The 15191-nt window shown below is 48.8% G+C and overlaps 1 protein-coding gene across 1 annotated transcript in view; it reads right to left on the bottom strand.

The window, feature by feature from the left end:
- SRCAP (Snf2 related CREBBP activator protein) overlaps positions 1-15191 on the bottom strand; it is a 1742136-nt gene that overhangs the window by 388388 nt on the left and 1338557 nt on the right. Inside the window, exon 28 of the mRNA XM_085618450.1 lies at positions 7529-7698. Within this exon, the coding sequence (XP_085474576.1) occupies positions 7529-7698 (170 nt within the window). The remainder of the gene's footprint in view (positions 1-7528; positions 7699-15191) is intronic.

The following is a 15191-nucleotide window of genomic DNA, read 5'->3' as shown; positions in this document are numbered from 1 at the left end:
GATAGAACATAGTAGTTGTGTTGTCTGTCTGAATCTGAATGTGGCTGGATTGAAGAGACGGATATAGGGATTGGAGTGCCAGATGGACCGCCCGTAGCTTCAAGAAGTTGATGTGATAATTTCTTTCAGTCTCGGACCAGAGACCTTGTACCTGAAGCTGGCCCATATGAGCACCCCAGCCTTGCATTGAGGCATCTGTGACCACTGTCTGTGTTGGAGGCGTCTGATGAAAAGGGACCCCTTGCAGCAGGTGAGAACGTTTCATCCACCATCTGATGGAGTCCCTGGCAGCTTGGTGGAGAGAGACACGATCTGCCCAGCGACCTGACCTCTGAGACCATTGATCTTCGAGTGCTTGTTGTAGAGGCCACATGTGAAGGCGTGCATTGGGCACAATGTAGATGCACGAGGCCATCGAACCCAGTAGTGAAGACACTTGCCTGGCTGTGGGAAGTGCAGTGTCGAGAAGAGTGTGGCACTTGAGAAGCATTGATGACAATCTCTCCTCCTAAGGACACACGCTTGCCTCTGCTGAGTCCAGGAAGGGCGCCCAGATAGTGTATTGGTTGAGTGGGGTTGAGGACCGACTGCTTGTAGTTGACTTGCAACCCCAAGGAATGCAGCAGGTTGAGGCAGTATGAGAGATGGCTCTGGAGTAGTACAGGTGTGGAGCTTTTCAGGAGCCAGTCGTCTAGATAAGGATAGACGAAGATCTTCCGCCTGCGGAGGAAGGCAGCCACCACCGCCATGCACTTGGAGAATGCCCGTGGGGCGGATTTGAGGCCGAACGGAAGCACTCGATACTGGTAGTGGTGACGAGAGACCTGAAAACTGAGAGATTTGCGATGTTTCACTGAGACAGGAATGTGGAAGTAGGCGTCCTGCAGGTCGATGGCACACATCCAGTCTCCCTGGTGAAGGTGCGGAAAGATTTGATGCAGGGCTAGCATTCGGATTTTTTCCTTTCTGATAAACCTGTTCAGCAGGCGCAGGTCGAGGATAGGACTGTACTCTTTGGCTACTCCTTGCTTTTGGACTAGGAAGTAGCGGGAGTATACCCCCTGGCTTCTGTGGAGAGGTGGGACCTCCTCTATGGCCCTCTTGGATAGGAGGATAGATACTTCGTCCGGTAAAAGCCGACTTTGAAGTTGATGAAGGTCCTTCAATTGCGGGGGCACTTGCGGAGGGGGAGACTTGAACCTTAGCAAGTAACCATGCTGCACAATATTCAGCATCCATTTATCTCTTGTTATGGTTTCCCACTCTTCCAGGTGAAAAACGATACTCCCTCATACCGGAGTGGCGAACGGGTGCGAGGAAGCAATGCCTCACTGTTTGGAAGGCTGCTTAGTGGTGGACTGTTGCTGCTTGGTGTTCCCTCTTCCTCTGCCACGACCCCTCTGCTGGAATTGGGGCCTCTGCTGGTTCTGGGAGGACCATTGAGGAGTTTGAACCGTCTGCTGGAAGGAATGTTTGTCACCCTGACGAAAGTGCTTCCGGTATTCTTCGCGCTTCTCCAGACCTACAGCCTTGACAGTATCCAGCTCTGTCTTCATTTTATTCATTTCCTCATCGGCGTGAGCCCCGAACAAGGAGGAGCCGTTAAATGGAAGATTTAGAATCTTTTTCTGTGCATCAGGCTTGAGGCCTGTGAGGCACAGCCAGGCTGAGCGCCGTGAACAGACACTATGGGAGTAACCATGAGCGGCGAGATCTGAAGCATCCGCTGCCACACTTATAATTTGATTGGCTACTAGTACACCTTCCAGTAGAATTTCGCTGAAGTCCTGCCGGTCTTCTTTGCGGAGCTATTCGGTGAACCTTGAGAGGGAGTCCCAAAGAGACCTATCATATCGCCCGAGAAGGGCTGAGGCACTTACAATCCTCATGGAAGAAGCTGACGTATTGCACATTTTCCTGCCATAGGAGTCCATCTGCTTACTGTCCTTTTCTGGGGGGACAGAAGATGAGACAGACGCTGAGTGAGACCTCATGGCTGCCGCCACAATGACTGAGTCCGCTGGTGGATCAGCTCTGAGAAATAAGGGATCCTCGGCTTGGGCCTTATACTTTTTTGGCAATCCTGGATGGTATGGAGCCCACCGTAGCAGGGGTGAGGAATGTGGCCATAGCTGGTTCCAAGAGTACTGGCACCAAATGAAGCCGCGGTCTAGGAGCTGTGCGATGGTGTAAGGTGTCGAAGATGATCGATGTGGGAACCACAGGGGTATGCAAAGTCATGTTCAGTTTCTGCGCATTCCTACCCACGACATCTGAGAAGGTCGCGATGTCATCGATGGGAGACACCCTTGATGGAGGAGTCGAGGAGAATGTCGGAGAATAGTTACGGACAGAGGAGCTCGTGGAGGAAGACCATCTGGGCAATCTCGTGTGTCTTCTCTTATGGGGACTGTCGTGATGAGACATACGACGACCCCTGGACCATGATCGGTGCATGGAAGACGATCTTGGTCTTCTGAGGGGAGACTTGCTTCTCTGAGGAGAGATCCTAGAAGGCGAGTAAGTGCGAGAGTAGTCCGAGCCCGGACTTCCGTAGTCACCTGTCCAAACACCTTCCAGCCAGCGAGGCGACAGACCGTACTTCTCTCCAGCTTTAGGAGATTTCTCAGGTGAAATCTGCACAATATGCAGCCCTGGGGATGATGACTGGTCGCCAGATGACATCTCCTCTGTGGCCGCTGCACTTTTGTTCCTCGACGTCGATGAAGTCTGCGTAACCATCGGCGTCGATCGAGGGGATTTGTTATGGGAACGCCGTCCCGCTCTCGTCGATCGCCTACGGTGATGGGGCGACTTCGACTTCCGCCGTCGACCTGGTGATCTCGACGTCGATCTCCCATGGCGCCGAGTCGACGTCGATCTTCTTGAAGTCGAGTGTTGGGACTTTGACGAAGCTCTCAACGTCGACAAGCCCACTTGCGGCGAGATGTTCACCGATGTGACTCGCGACGCCGACCGCCTCGAGGGTGGTAGAGTGTCTCTCGACGTCGACGGAAGCCTCGGCGATGACTGTGACTTTTAAGGTCTGTCAGGACCCACAGCCTTTGAGCCCGAAGTGCTGTGCCTCAACGCCAACTTACTTGCTTGCGGCGGAGAATCTCGACGTCGAGATGGTGATTCGTCCCTCAACGCTTTAGAGTGTCTGGGTCTCTTAGACGGCGACTTCGACAGCGAATCTCCCGTTACCTTCTTCTTTGTGGACTCAGGAGAGGTGGTATGTCGCCGTTTTTGGTGTTGTTCGCTTGAAGAAGGTGGTTTGAAGACTCTATGGTCACCTCCATGATGGCTTCTGTTCTTCTCCAGCTGGGCAAGAAGTTTTATGCGCTCTCTATCAAGCAGAGTCTGCCTGGACACACCATACACACAGAGTGTGGATCTGCCAGTGCCATCTTATTGCCACAGGAAGGGCATTTCCTGAATAAGGCAGGCATTCTGACTGGAAAAAATTAGTGATAAGACCAAAAAACCAGTAGAATAAGCCTTAAGGAGTCAGAAAATGTCGAGTTTTCTAAGAAAATATCAAATAAATCACTTTCAGTAAAAAAACTGAAGAGCTCAAGCTCCAGGATCCTCATAGAAGGAGCCGGAAAAAAGAACTGACCTAACTGCCACCTGTGGTGCATCATGGGAGCAAGGGGTCTCCTGCAGGTCTTAAAGGCACAGTACCCCTAATCTAATGCCTTAAAGGCAAGGTGTCAGTTTTCTTTGTTTCTTAGTACTCTGCTGCAGCCTACAGGCAAATGCCTGCAATTACAAGTTTGCTTTATGGCAATAAAGCATTATTATATGACAATTGTTTAGTGCTTCCTTTTTATCTTATAGGTATGGGGTACTACAAGGCAAACCTATGTAATTTCAACATTTTTGCCATGTTGTAATTATTTTAGGCTGCATGTATATGTTTTCACACACATACATATATATATATATATATATATATATATATATATATATATATATATATATATATATATATATATATATACATATATGTATTTTCTATATGCTCCGGGATCCCGCACATAGGCGGGGATTATTCATAGATTATGACAATTGATGAGTATCCCCTGGATGAGAACCAGGGTTCCCCCAGGGTCAAAGATGCACTCCAACTGCACCCTCAGCAGCACTAGGGTTGCTGGGTGCAGAGTGCTGAGGCCCAATGTTAATCAATGACGGATAGGGGGGCCTCTGGTTAGTGGCTGCTCATGAGCAGGGTGAGATAGCAAAGCTCATGGGGTTAAGCTCAGTGCAAAGGGGAGTTCAAGTTCGCACACAAAGGGCACCCAAAGCGGCACAGGGACGGCCGGGTGCTGAGTGCTGATTTGGCATCAGTATCCCTGTTTTTAATGGGGATTCCCTGGTGTCAACAAACACTGCAGGCTCGGGACATAGAACTTCTAGAGGCGACCACAGGTTGGAGAGGTAACTTGGGATGTCATGGGATACTGGGACACCATCGAATGGACCACCCAAGGGAGTTGGGCGTCAGGTGCGGGCGTGTTTTGGTGTCAGGTTTTCCTTACCAGCTCTGATCGTGGTCGGAGTTCCTCCAGAAAGGGGCTATAGGCGTCGTCGGGAGACTTGAGGTAGGTCAGGGATCACCAAATCCCAGGTCTGGATCACCGGGGAGACCACACCTCAGGGTGTTAGGCCACTCGAACTCAGGCCGTGGGGTCCGGTGCAGACTCGTAGATTTGGCCAGAGTCTGCTGGTGGGTACGGGAGACAAAGTCTTTCCAGTGAAGGCAGAGCAGGTCCTTCGATTCTGGGGGACTACTGGCTACAGGACACCGGAATTCTGCTGGAGCAGGTCGATGTCGGGACAGGCCAGTAGGGCTGGGGCCAAGTCAATTGTGTCCTCCTCTTCTTCCTGAACCACAGCTCTTCGGTCCTTCTTCTAGTTTCTTCTTGTCTGAGGAGGCAAGGTTCTGGGTTGCCCCTAAATACTAGATTTGGGGCTGTTTCATGTAGGTACAGGTTGGGACCAATAGGTCCCTTCCTTGGGGTGGGTACACCCCCTATTATGGCACCCTCCAGTGTAAGGGGGGGCATAAGCCTCACTCTGGTTGGCTGGATCCCCCCCATCTTCAAGATGGCAGGGATTGAGAGTTGTGCTTCACCTCGCCTCCCCCACCTGAGGGGTGGGGTTGGCAAAGGAGGGCCCACCGCTCCTATTCATGGTTTTCCCGCCGATTCTCCCATCCAAAGTGGGGGGTCAGAACCGGAGGGGGCCAGTTGCTGGGAGCAGCAAATGGCTGGGTTAGCTCACTAAGGCGACAATCCTTTGAAGCTTTCCCTTTGTGGAACCTGCCTATCCAGGGGGAGGAGGCTTGGCACCTTGGCCAAGAATGTGCTTTGTTTCCAGTTCGCAAGAGAGCAGGAGGCTCTCGACCCAGGGGTCCAGAAAAACCTGTACGGGGGTGCCAGCTGGTGAAAAGCCAGTCAGCCAGGCCACTAGAATTAGGTCGTTTTTCGGGGGGGCCTCTCTAAGATGCATTGTGAGTGCAGTTTTCCTTGTCCGAATGAACAGCAAGGAAAGGAGGTTTAGAAGATAGAGCCTAATGCTCACTCACCCAGCGAGCAGAGATGATGGCAACCAGAAAAGCAGATTTAAAGCCATGAGTCTGAGAGGACAATTATGTAGTGTCTCGAAACGAACACACATAAGGTAAGTTAAGACCAGATTCAAGTCCCACTGGGGCATTATGAAAAGAATAGGAGGAGAGAGGTGAGAAATGCCCTTAAGAAACCTAATACGGGAGATGAAAAGAGAAGGCTGATCAGGAAGGCGAAGAAAGGCCAAAATGGCCGAAAGATAGACTTTAATGGTGCCCAGAGCAGAGCCCTGCTGGGCCAAAGAAAGAATGAAGGGGAGCACCTCTGAAATAGTCGCAGAAAGGGGATCCACAGCCTTTGCTGTGCACCATGCCACAAATTTGTTCCATCTACAGGCATATACCGTTTTGGTGGAGGGACGCCTGATTGCCAAGATAAAGTTACAGGCTACGGAAGGAAGGTCGAAAGCTGTCAACTGTTGCCGCTCAATCTCCACCCAAGGAGGTGGAGGCTGGACAGATTCAGGTGGCGGACCGTCACCTGCCACTGCAACAGACGATCCTCCCGAAACGACAGTCTGATCGGAGGATCGATGGCCATGTGTAAGAGCTCGGGATGCCAGACTCTTCGTGCTTAATCCGGAGCCACAAGAATGACTTGGGCCCGGTTGCGCTTGATCTTCGGTACTCTGGGCAGAAGTGGTATACGCGGAAAGGCGTATAGAAGACCGCAACTCCTGACATGGGGTCGACTAACCCACCCCGGCCTGTTTGTTGCGGTACCACATGGCGGTGGTGTTGTCCGTGAACACCTGCAGTACTCTCCCTTTGACAGAAGGAAGGAATGCCTTCAGTGCAAGATGGATCGCCCGAAGCTCCAGAAGGTTGATGTGGATCTGTACTCCGGACACCAGAGGCCTCTGTTCTCCACCTCTCCTATGTGGCCTCCCCCACCCCAGAAGTGATGCATCTGTCACTACTGTGAACTCTGGCTGGGGAAGGGAGAGGGACCTGATGTTGACCCAATCCTGGTTCGTTAGCCACCACTGCAATTGGTGTGCAGTGCCCTTCTAGATCTGGACGCAATCAGAAAGATTCCACTAATGCTGTGCCCAATGGAACTTCAGGTCCCACAGCAGAGCCCGCGTATGCCACCTGGCATAGTCCACCAGCAGGTGAGGGAGGCCATGAGGCCCAGTAGTCTCAGGGTCAGTCAGGTGCAGGATGGGGCCTAAAGTCCTGCCCCCACCCTACAGTCTGGAACATCCTGCACAGCAGGGGAAGTGCCCGACGGGCGCTAAACCAGCCCCCCCCCTGCACCCACCCCTCCCCTTTGATGCAGGGATGCTTGTGCAGGATGGGGCTTGAAGTCCTGCATCCACAATAGAGTCTGGAGTATCCAGTGGACGACATTCAGAAGGAGAGGAATCTGTACGGAGGTAGTATCTATCAGAAATATCAGGGCTACATTAAGATTCCAACTGAGTCAGAAAACTTAGTGTTGTCATTTATTCGCACAATAGAAACTAAAACACTTATGCTGCGACAAAGTAAACATTACAGAAATGTACAAGTAAGCACCCTCAAAAAGGAGTGGCACGAGGGCAATTAGGAAGCTAGAGGCAACCTATTCTTGACTTCATTATTGTGGCGTCTTAGCCGTTAGGGTGGTAGCATTTTGCACCTAGTGAGTTTTTGTGGTATACCATTTCTGTTATTTTCTTAGCAACTAAAAACTTTACAGTACCTAATTTTGCCTCAATAGGCTGTGATGTCAAAAATCTGGATTTTAAAATGCCAGTTTTACTATTTACAACTATCAATTGACTATGAACGAAAAATACTATGAAGCAGAACTGAAACATTACATCCAGTGATACGAGTGTGAATGTGCGGATTTATGCACATGTGAGTGTGGTTAGAAGTGTGAGAAGTGCCTCTTACACATACCTGTCTTTGCTCCACTCTTGTTGAGCCATCGAGTCGCAGGTAGATGTGTCCATGGTAGTTCAGGAACTGTTCTAGAACATCTAACATTCTTGTCATCTGAGTGAAGATCAGCACTCGGTGACAACCTGCCTTCAGCTGCCGAAGTAAGCGATCCAGGGTCTGTAGCTTTCCTGCAAATCAAACAAATGATGTGGTTTGGAACATTTAAATGGCTATTAGTATGCAGTGGGATGAAGCAAATAGGGGTTCTAATAGGTAACAAGGGTCATTCTAAGAGGTGAAATCAAAAGGTTCCTTCTAAGTGAATCAAGTTAATTAAAAGTAAACCATCTAGAGATTGTTGACCAGTAGGCACTAGAGTAGAGCTGTTACTGGAATGAACAGCTGTACAGGGTTGATAAGTGACGAGACACTGGCTGCTGAGATCAAGAGGAGGGAGAAGTAGGTAGACAATGGAACTGGAGTGGGAGAAGATTGGCACACACCAATTAGGAACAGGGCATTATGAATGGTCCTGTATCATGACAGCAATGTAACTCATCAGATTATGGGTATGGTGAGCCATGACAGGCTTAATGTGGAGATTTTTTTTTAAACTGGGTCCATGCGAGTAGCCCTCTTTCTGGTGGGAGAGTGGAGTCCTAGCAGAACAAGAGCTGGTATAGAAAGCAGTGAACACAGGCAATAGGCAAGGAAGGAGAGGAGGATGGACAGTAGGAGAGGAGGGTGACACTGGGAAGTACACAATGTGGAATGCAAAGTGGCAATGGACTGTCCACTCATGGCTTCTTTAACAACTCAGTAGGAGGAAACAAATAGCTTGTCTGATCATCTCAAGTAGCGAGATATGGCAGCTAAACGCACTCAGATGAAAAGTTTTCAAACAAGAGCTTGCAAAACACAACAAATATAGCAAACTTTAAAATGATCTAAAGGACAGCGAGTGGTGACCATTCAAACAACTTCAGATTTAAAATCTCTTTATTGTATGGGCTCAGATCCTGGAAATGGATTGTATCCGAGGTGTCCTGAGAATGTTATTATTTTTACAGCCTTACAAGAGATTTAGGAAACCAAGCCAAAAGCCTTCATTAGCAATACTGTCTGGTGCAACAAGGCATAGTAGTGATGCAAGATCTGCCAGTGTTACCTATTCAGCAAAAAAGCCTAACGCTTGAACTTTATCAGCAAGTCTGCTGACAAGTTCCACAGACCTGTAAATCAATGTTATTTGACCTGCACTGGAGCCACTAACATACAACTGTGCTTTTTTGTCTTCCTCTTCTGTTATAAAAGAAATCAGGAAAAATGAATGAAAAGCGTAAGACTATTTCAGTCAGTCAGTCAGAAAAACTTTATTTCGGCTACAAGCCATAAAAGTTCATAAAATAGCATAGTATAATAACACAGAAAAGATAGACAAAGATAAAAACATGGTTCTGGCATTCAGTAATACATAAGATAAAAACAGAATAGTGACAATAAATAATACAGGTAAAATTACCTTAATGAGGTAATAGTTGTCTTCTAATTAGCCACATAGAAAAAAGAAATTTGGATATCACAATAACATATACGGGGGACGAATCGTATTTCAACAGCCTAAAGAGATCTCTATGATTCGTGACCCCTATATTCTTGGCAAGTTGAATTATCCATTTTCTACGGGGAATTTTATATGCCGGGCAGAAGATTATAGCATGAACCTCGGTTTCATCAGTGGCACCACACCCAGGACAATATTGCGTAATTGAGCCAACCCATTTATTTGTTCTTGAACGGAGGGGAAGGGACCCATATCTAAATTGTAAATATAATTTTTTGGCAATTACCGGGTGAATCAAATCTATTGCAGACTCAAATCTATAGTCAATTTTGGCCTCGAGAAAAGCCGAGGTCAAATTTGCATTATTAGCTGATCGAATGATCTGAGTCGGCTTATGTTCCTCCAACATTTTTGCCAATGATCTTTTTGGTAGAGAGGAGCAAGTATCCTCAGGTGAGAGCCAAAGATCTTCTCTCCCTATATCCCTAAGTGATTTTTTGACATAGGCTAACCAGGGGATGACACCTGCCTTGGGTAGCAATAAGATGGACTTCAGTTCCTCCTGAAAGTTAACAAGTTCGGGAGTGCTCCATAGTCGTCGCCAGTACATTACAGGTCTGGAGGCGACCATGTCCGCAATTGGTTGAATACCCAGGTCCATCCTGAGCGGCTGGATGGGGGTGCTCGTCGGAAGTGCAAATAGTTGTCTAAAAAATTGATTTTCTGACTTGGTTAAAATCAAGGATGGGTTATGGCCCCATAATTCAGCGCCATAGGCTGCCACCCCCCTAGCCTGGGTTTTATAAATCTCTACCAGAGGGCTGATTAATTTTAAGTGGCTGTTTTTAAGCATCTTTAGAATCCCCCCTGATATCTGGACAAGTTTTAAGTTTACTTTTGAGATCTGGGGAGCCCAGGTCATTTTGTTATTAAGGGTCAAGCCCAGATAATCAAAAGTGTTCACCCGTTCTAGGGGCAGGCCGTCCAGTTTTGGTATAGGACGATTAGTGGTATCTGCATGGAACACCATGTATTTGGTCTTATTCACGTTAATGATTAGGTTCCTTTTCCTACAAAAGGAGGCAAAGCCATCCAGGACTCTAACCATACCCATGGGTGATCTAGATAAAAGCAGAGTATCGTCCGCAAACATAAGTGCGGGAATTTGCCTGCCTGCCAGCTTGGGGGCATCTATATCGCTTAGGGCCAGAATGTCTTCAACCAGTCCATTCAAGAAGAGGGCAAAGAGGGTTGGGGCTAAAACGCAGCCCTGTCTAACTCCCTTTTCTACCTGAAATGGTTCTGTGAGTTCTCCATGGAGTCCGAACCTGACTCTAGCGAAGGTGTCTTTATGGAGTCGTTCAAATAGGTCACAGAGGTAGAGAGGTACGCCCATCCCTTTTAGCAACTCCCAGAGTTGGCTGCGGTCCACCATGTCGAAGGCAGACTTTAGATCAACAAACGTGAGGTAAAGACTGCCCCCTTCTAAGATTATACTTTTCCAGTGGATCATTTGCAGCCTAAACAATTGGTCCACAGTTGACATTCTAGTTCTAAATCCTGCCTGCAGAGGGGTCAAAATGTTAGATTCCTCCATCCAGGTTTGTAGTCTCCCTAGGAGAATGCGGGCAAAAATCTTCTGGGCGACATCTATTAGGCTAATAGGCCTATAATTAGCCGGATCAAGTGGAGAACCCTTTTTATGTATTGGTATGATCTCCACTCCGACCCAGGTGGGTGGTAGCGGCATTCCTGCTAGAATTGCATTAAAGAGACCAAATAGATATGGGGCCCAAATGTCAGGTTCACTTTTAAAAAGATCGCCTGGGATTCTATCTAAGCCTGGGGCTTTATTGGGTTGGACTTTACTGAGGGCAACTCTAACCTCACTAAGGGTGCACATCGGGGTCAAGGCCTGGATTGGGGGTGGGCAAGGACTAGGATGGGGGAGGGGAATGACCAATAGTGGAGTCTTAGAAGCGTAGAGTTCTTTAAAATAGGTACGCCATATTTCTTGTCCTAGATTGGGTTGGAGCGCTCGAGTCGGACCAGACGTCCCAGTTTTAACTAAGTTCCAGAATGATTTTTGGTCCCTGTTCTTTAGTGCGTGGGAGATTTCCTCCCATCTGCTGATTTCCCACTCTTTTTTTGCATTGTTGATAGTTTTCTTAAAGAGAGCCCTTGCTTCCTTTATTTTTGGCTTAATACCATTTTTAAGAGTTATCAAAAGGAATAGCTTTGCTTCCCTACACGATTTATTAAACCAGGTAGGGTTCTCCCTTGTAGATTGTAAGTTCTTCTTAATAGCCCGACTAAAGTGTATCTCAAGGGTGGCACATAAGTCTATATGTGTCACTCCGATCAACTCAAAATCAAAATGAGCCTCTAGTGTAGTTGGTGCTCCCATTAATTTCTCCAAAAGGGGATAGATCTCAGAGTACATTGCACCGAGTTTCCTATCAGATAGGGCGATCTTCTCCCATCTAACTCTTCGGGAGCCATCAGTTGTAATCAGGGGAACTACACTAGATGGATCTATAGGCGGAAGGTGGTTTGTAAGCCCCTCCAAGGTAACAGCAGTGGGATTGTGGTCACTTTCGCAGCGTTTAATGACTTGGAAGTCCAGGATCCTTGGCCAGAGTCTCGTACTAAGCATAATGTAATCGATAATGGAAGTTTGCCCATTTCTTTCAAATGTTGGATTACCTGGGTTATCTGCAGGGAACCTGCCATTGCATGCCCTTAATGAGAAAGTAAGTGTTAATTGGGTAAGTTGAAGAACCAATGGCGTCCAAGCCTTCGTGGGATAAGTATTGGAAGGCGGTATGGCCCACACTTGGTCCTCTTCCTGGGATACAGGTGAAATTAGCCCGTTCAAAGGTTCATAATGGCAGTTAAAGTCCCCACCGATTATAAGAAAATCTGTATTAATAGTGGTACTCAGAAAAACATCCAAACTAGTCAAGGTAGTGGACTCCTGGCCATAACTCACAGGACGGGAATATATGTTTATGAGGGTCAGTACCTGATTTTCCCGTGTGGACATTACTAAACACATAATATCCGGTGAGTCGGTATTAATTCTCTTGGGTGCACATCCCAGGTGAGTCCGTACCCAAATGGTCATCCCTCCAGAGGGCCTTCCCCCATTTGGCCTTACTGCGGGTTCCCAGAAGGTAGCAAACCCTACACGATGTTGGGGCTTCAATGCCCAAGTCTCCTGGAAGAGGCAGATATCATAGCCATCTATGAATTCCCCCCAATCAGGGAATTCTAACAAACGTGATAGGCCTGCCACATTCCAGGACAAAACTTTCAACCCCGTAGCCTTATTGGTGGATAGATGTGGCCTAGGGGAAGTAGATGTTATGGCCGGGGGTGTACTTAAGTTGCCACAAGTAGTGGTAAATATGAGGCCTAATTGTGTAGGGCGAACAAAAGAAGGGGTATTGTCAGAGAGGGTGTCAGGACAAAACACTATTCTCTCTGGGGGTGGTGTATCCATTGACTTCGACTCTATTTGAAATGTTAACCCTATTTTGGGGCTTCCACCCAGCTATGGGGTCGGAATCAGGACGGGTGGAATACCCGGGTCGGTACCTGTTGAAGAGGGATTCCTATCATCTAAGGGTTTTAAACAATCAAGCAGCGCTACTGAGGGACTTATAAGTGTTCTCCGTATTCCAGGGTCACAGCCAACATCCGGGGATGCCCAATTGTCTGAGCCTGTGAGTGCCTGAGGCTGTAATGATGGTGCCGAGCTCTCAGTTAGCTCCGTCTGCAATGTGGCTATGGACCTGGAGTCAGAGTCTAACTCCAGTCAATCAATGCAATCCAAGGAACTGAACCTATTATGACAGGGTATGTTAGGATAGGCAAGATGTATATCAGTCTCTTGGATTCCACTGAGGGCTGTACGCGGTCTCTCTGTAGTCGTTTGTGCAATGGGTATGTCCCTCCTATGTTTGGGTGCTCCTAACGGATAAAAGTAAGAAAGGAGGGGGGGAGTGGATTCCATCAGCCATATTACTCCAACCCCCCTCACCGACATGTTTTACCACCCTTGGATCTCTAAAGTTCACAATTATACAATCGCCCCTGATGTTCTTCACACCCCGGCCAACCCAAGATACTCTTCGAACCATCAGAATTTCCCCATTCAAATTTGGAGGCAAAGGTCTATTTGCGTTCAGCCAGTGTATTGTCTTATACTTCAAAGACAAGTAGGGTTCAACTCTATCTTGTGGGAGTTCAGGTACGCCTGTTAAAACCACAACATATGGACTGCATTCTGGTGGTAGGTCGAGTCCTGGGAGAGTCTTAGTGGTAGGGGGGGAGTTAGAACCAGAGTTGGTCGAGGGAAGGGGAGGAATTTGGGTTGAAGGACCCACTGAGTTACCTGGTTCAGAAGGTACACTAACCTGTCGTACTGTGGCAGAGCAAGCATGCCTAAAGTCCTTATTGCGGATTGGTTCCCCTCCACTTTGGGCTGGGTTAAGAGCGGAAGGATGGGCGGCCACCTGTTCAGTAGATGAAATACAGGATAAAGTGGTCGATTGATGGTAAGATGGATTCAGAGCTGGATGTACTAATGCCACTGTGTTAGGCTGTATTTGAATTGGTAGTAATGCTAATTTCCCTTCCAGAGCGGCAAGGCGCTCAACTAAGGGAGACAGCCTTCCATCGATTAGGGCAGCCATTCTATCCCAAAAAGCACTAGGACTCTGTGAGAAAGTGGGTTTCTGTTGCAGTAACCCCCCCCCCCCCTTTTTTGCCTAATAGCTGATGCACTTTTCCTTGTTGTGCCCTGGGCTCCTGCCAATCAGGTGCCCAGGGCCTGTGTTCCTTCCCTAAAATACAAACTCCAAATTGACAAACCCTGGCCACATGTCAGCCCCTAGTAAATGGTACCCTAGGTACCCAGGGCCTTGTGACCAGGGAAGGCCTCTAAGGGCTGCAGCACTCATTGTGCCACCCTTAGAGGCCCTGTACCCTTACACACACACACTGCCTTTGCAGGCTGAGTGTCTGGGCACAGGACAAAACAAAGAGTCGACATGGCACACATCTCTGTGTGCCATGCCCATCACCTACACTGCCAAGACATATGTCAGCCACCCCTCTGGCTGGGTGCCTTATGCCTATGGTGTGGGCACAGGAGCAGGAGCCCTGTGCCCCTACAGTACCCAGGTCCATTCCTGGGCACTGTAAGTACAGTGCTGCCATTTACAAGTACATGGTGCTGAGAGCTCGTCAAACACGAGCTCCACAGCACCATAATGGCAACACTGAAGACTGGGAAGTTTGGTATCAAACTTCTCAGCACATCAAACCCACACTGACGCCAGTGTAGGATTTAATGTACTAAGCACCCCAGAGGGCATCTTAGAGATGCCCCCTTACAGCTAACCTACAATCCACGTCTGCTCTGAGGCTGCCCAGGCTGCCACACAGCAGACACGTTGCTGGACCCCTGGGTGGGAGAGCCCCTGCTCTCCCGGGCCTGCAACAATGCACATCCTGGGTGAGGTGAGAAATCTCCTCCCCCAGGATGAGCAAAGGGAAGCTTCAAAGGCATGCCGCCAGTTGGAGTTTCCCCAGGCCACTGCAACCCCCCACTCTGGCGGGAAGCTTGGCCGGAAACCCCATACAAGGACAGGGGATGTGCCAGCCTGCCCACCCCACCCCTCAGGTGGGGGAGGCGAGGTGAAGCACATCTCCGGGCTCTCGCCATCTTGAAGATGGGAGGCCCTACCCTATCAGGATCAGGCTACTGCCCCCCTCCCACAGGAGAGAGGCAGGATAGGGGGTGTACCCACCCCAGGACAAGGACCCATTGGTCCCTGGCCTTCACCTACCTGTAACGCCCCTAAATCTAGTATTTAGGGGCCCCCTGAACCTTCCTTCCCCAGATTCCAGATAGAAAACTACAAGAAGAGCAAGAAGAACAAGGACCTGCCCTGCAGCTGCTAAAAAGAGAAGAAGACACCAACTGCTTTGGCCCCAGCCCTACCGGCCTGTCGACTCTCGAACCTGCACCAGCGCAGCATCTCTCGTGGCCAGCAACCTCACAAACCCCGGAGGACCTGGCTACCTTTCAGCTCTAAGCCCCTGGGA

The sequence above is a fragment of the Triturus cristatus genome, chromosome 7, assembly GCF_964204655.1.
Source record: "Triturus cristatus chromosome 7, aTriCri1.1, whole genome shotgun sequence".
Lineage (NCBI taxonomy): Eukaryota > Metazoa > Chordata > Amphibia > Caudata > Salamandridae > Triturus > Triturus cristatus.
The sequence above is the reverse complement of the archived record's forward strand: the minus strand, read 5'-3'. Positions and strand labels throughout refer to the sequence as shown.